Here is a 2500-nt window from a genome sequence, read left to right as displayed (position 1 = left end):
AATCCTAGATGAAGGCCATCAATGCGTTTCTTGACAAGGCATCAGCTACGGCATTCAATTTCCTATGAACATGATGAAGGGTGCAATTGTATTCAGTCACGGTGAAAAGATGTCGGCGACGATAGCTGGACAAGGTATCAGACTGTCGAGTGACGGAGTGCACCAGAGGCGTGGGTTCCGTGCTGATCACCAATGGTGTACCTTTGAAGAAGCAGTGGAAGTGATGGAGAGCCAAATGCACCGCCACCCATTTGCGGTCGAAGGTAGAGTAGCCAGATTCAACTTTGGACACTTTTCTACCGAAGAAGTCCAATGAACGAAGTGAGCTGTTGACCACCTACTTGAGTACTGAACCATTAGCAATGTCGCTAGCATCGGTGAAGAGAAGGAGAAAAGAAGAGGGGCATGTGACAAGGGAAAAGTGAGAGAAACAACGGTTGATGGGACATTCTTTGCAATGTAGAAGGCGGCTTCTTGTAGGGGACCTTACTTCATTTCTTTTGGCTTGGAATTGAGGAATGTGTACATGACAGCAGAAGTAGCAGCGATGGCTGAAGGAAATATGTGATATTTCATGATCATTGCAAAGAATTCTTGCAGTGCTTTGGCGGCTGAGAGGGTGGGGAAGTTCTGAATGACTGCTAACTTCTCATGGAGGAGTGGACTCCTTGAGTGATGCGGTGCCCTGAGAATGATACCTCTTTAGCTCAAAAGATACACTTGTCGTGCCGGACTAAAAGACTGTTGTGTTGTAGGCGGTCAGATATGATGCGTAGATGATTTAGGTATTCCTCTTCGGCAAAAAAAGATCATATGTATGCTGTCCACTTAACATATACAGAAGGGGAGGTCCCTTTAAGATACCGTCCATGAGACATTGAAAAGTGACCCCAGTGTTGCGAAGACCAAACAGCATTAATTGAAGGTGTATGTACTAAAGAGGTTAGTGATATTAGTCTTGTGGATGTCTTCTTGGTAAATGGGCACCTAATAATAGCACTTCAAGTGGTCAAGTGCGGAAAAAACCTTCACTTTGTGTAAGTAATGGGTCTCGGTAGTGGTGTTTGGGAGGGGGTAGTCTAGGCGCTTGTAATCCCCACACGAACGCAGAGACCCATCTTTCTTCAGGACAATGTATAAGGTTGTCGATCATGGCCTTGAGGCCTTTTGGAAAAGGCCCATTTCTTCCATTCAGCCAAATATATGTTTAGTGTCTGCCAAATGATCAGATGACAGACGTCTGCATTTGGTGAACACAGGGGTCCTCATCTTCTTTTTAGGGTGAAAAATAACGTGTTTAGAGGAAAGTGTCTTGGTACGATGTGAGGAGATGGGCGTAGGCATCAGTGGGTGCACTTATGTGGAAAGTGAGGATTGATGGGTTGGGCTAGAGAGGGTTTCGAGGAGTACAAAGTAGAGTTGACTAACAGACAGCAAGCTCTTTATACAAAAGTTTCAGTGTGAGAAGGTCACAAACATTAAAACAGATCAATGCAATAAAAAACAGGATGTTAGCTGTAGAGAAACTATTCACTAATATATCACGATTATGTATCATGCAGTTCAATTGTCGCCAACTACACATAGGCTATACAGATATAATCAGAACTTGCCCTTCCCTCTTCCCACCTATTAGGGTGTGTCTCTCAGTGATGTTTTAGTGCAACTTTTCTTGGCCCATATCTTGGGTTCTGTGGTTGGTATGTCTTCCTCTTTATATTTGATTTTATTTTTTTCCAATTATATGAATCCATGAGAAGATAACTCTCCTCTAGGATATGTCAGGCCAATAGCTCAGTTATTCAATGAGCATCAATCCTTAAGTCAAGCTGATACTCCGTTGAAAATCTTTTATATGAGAGACGACTGTCTCATTAAATCCTTGGATATAATAAGAAAAACACTGAGACCTATATTTCCATAGTTTCTTCTGCTTCATTTCAAATACAGCAATACCTATGCTCGTCCGAGCTGAAATGATGTAAGTCTTTCAGAGTCAAGCCTGAGCTGTTGTCAGTTGCTCCTAAAACCATAGTAAATATTCTGAAGTAGTAATGACCCTTCATAGAAACCACACACACACACACACACACACACACACACACACACACACATATATATATATATATATATATATATATATATATATATATATATATATATATATATATATGTATATATAAATACATATATACACATACACACACACACACATATATATATATATATATATATATATATATATATATATATATATATATATATATATATATATGTATATATATATATATATATATATATATATATATATATATATATATATATATATATATATATATATATATATATATATATATATATATATATATATATGCATATATATGTATATATATATATATATATATATATATATATATATATATATATATATATATATATATATATATCCCCTCTGATGGTCCAGCACTTTGCTGCGGTAGGGGGGCTTGAGTGTCTCAAT

General features: G+C 38.0%; 1 protein-coding gene across 1 annotated transcript in view; it reads right to left on the bottom strand.

Annotated features, from left to right (window-relative positions):
* Nucleotides 1-4: 4 nt before the first annotated feature.
* The window catches only part of LOC137618148 (uncharacterized), a 10060-nt gene continuing 7564 nt past the window's right edge, over nucleotides 5-2500 (bottom strand). Inside the window, exons 4-5 of the mRNA XM_068348179.1 lie at nucleotides 491-685; nucleotides 5-296 (exon numbers count right to left, since the gene is read on the bottom strand). Of these exons, the coding sequence (XP_068204280.1) occupies nucleotides 5-296; nucleotides 491-685 (487 nt within the window). The remainder of the gene's footprint in view (nucleotides 297-490; nucleotides 686-2500) is intronic.

Source organism: Palaemon carinicauda, chromosome 2 (genome assembly GCF_036898095.1).
Source record: "Palaemon carinicauda isolate YSFRI2023 chromosome 2, ASM3689809v2, whole genome shotgun sequence".
Taxonomy (NCBI): Eukaryota; Metazoa; Arthropoda; class Malacostraca; order Decapoda; family Palaemonidae; genus Palaemon; species Palaemon carinicauda.
Note: the sequence above shows the minus strand (reverse complement) of the source record. Positions and strands in the feature narration are given on the sequence as shown.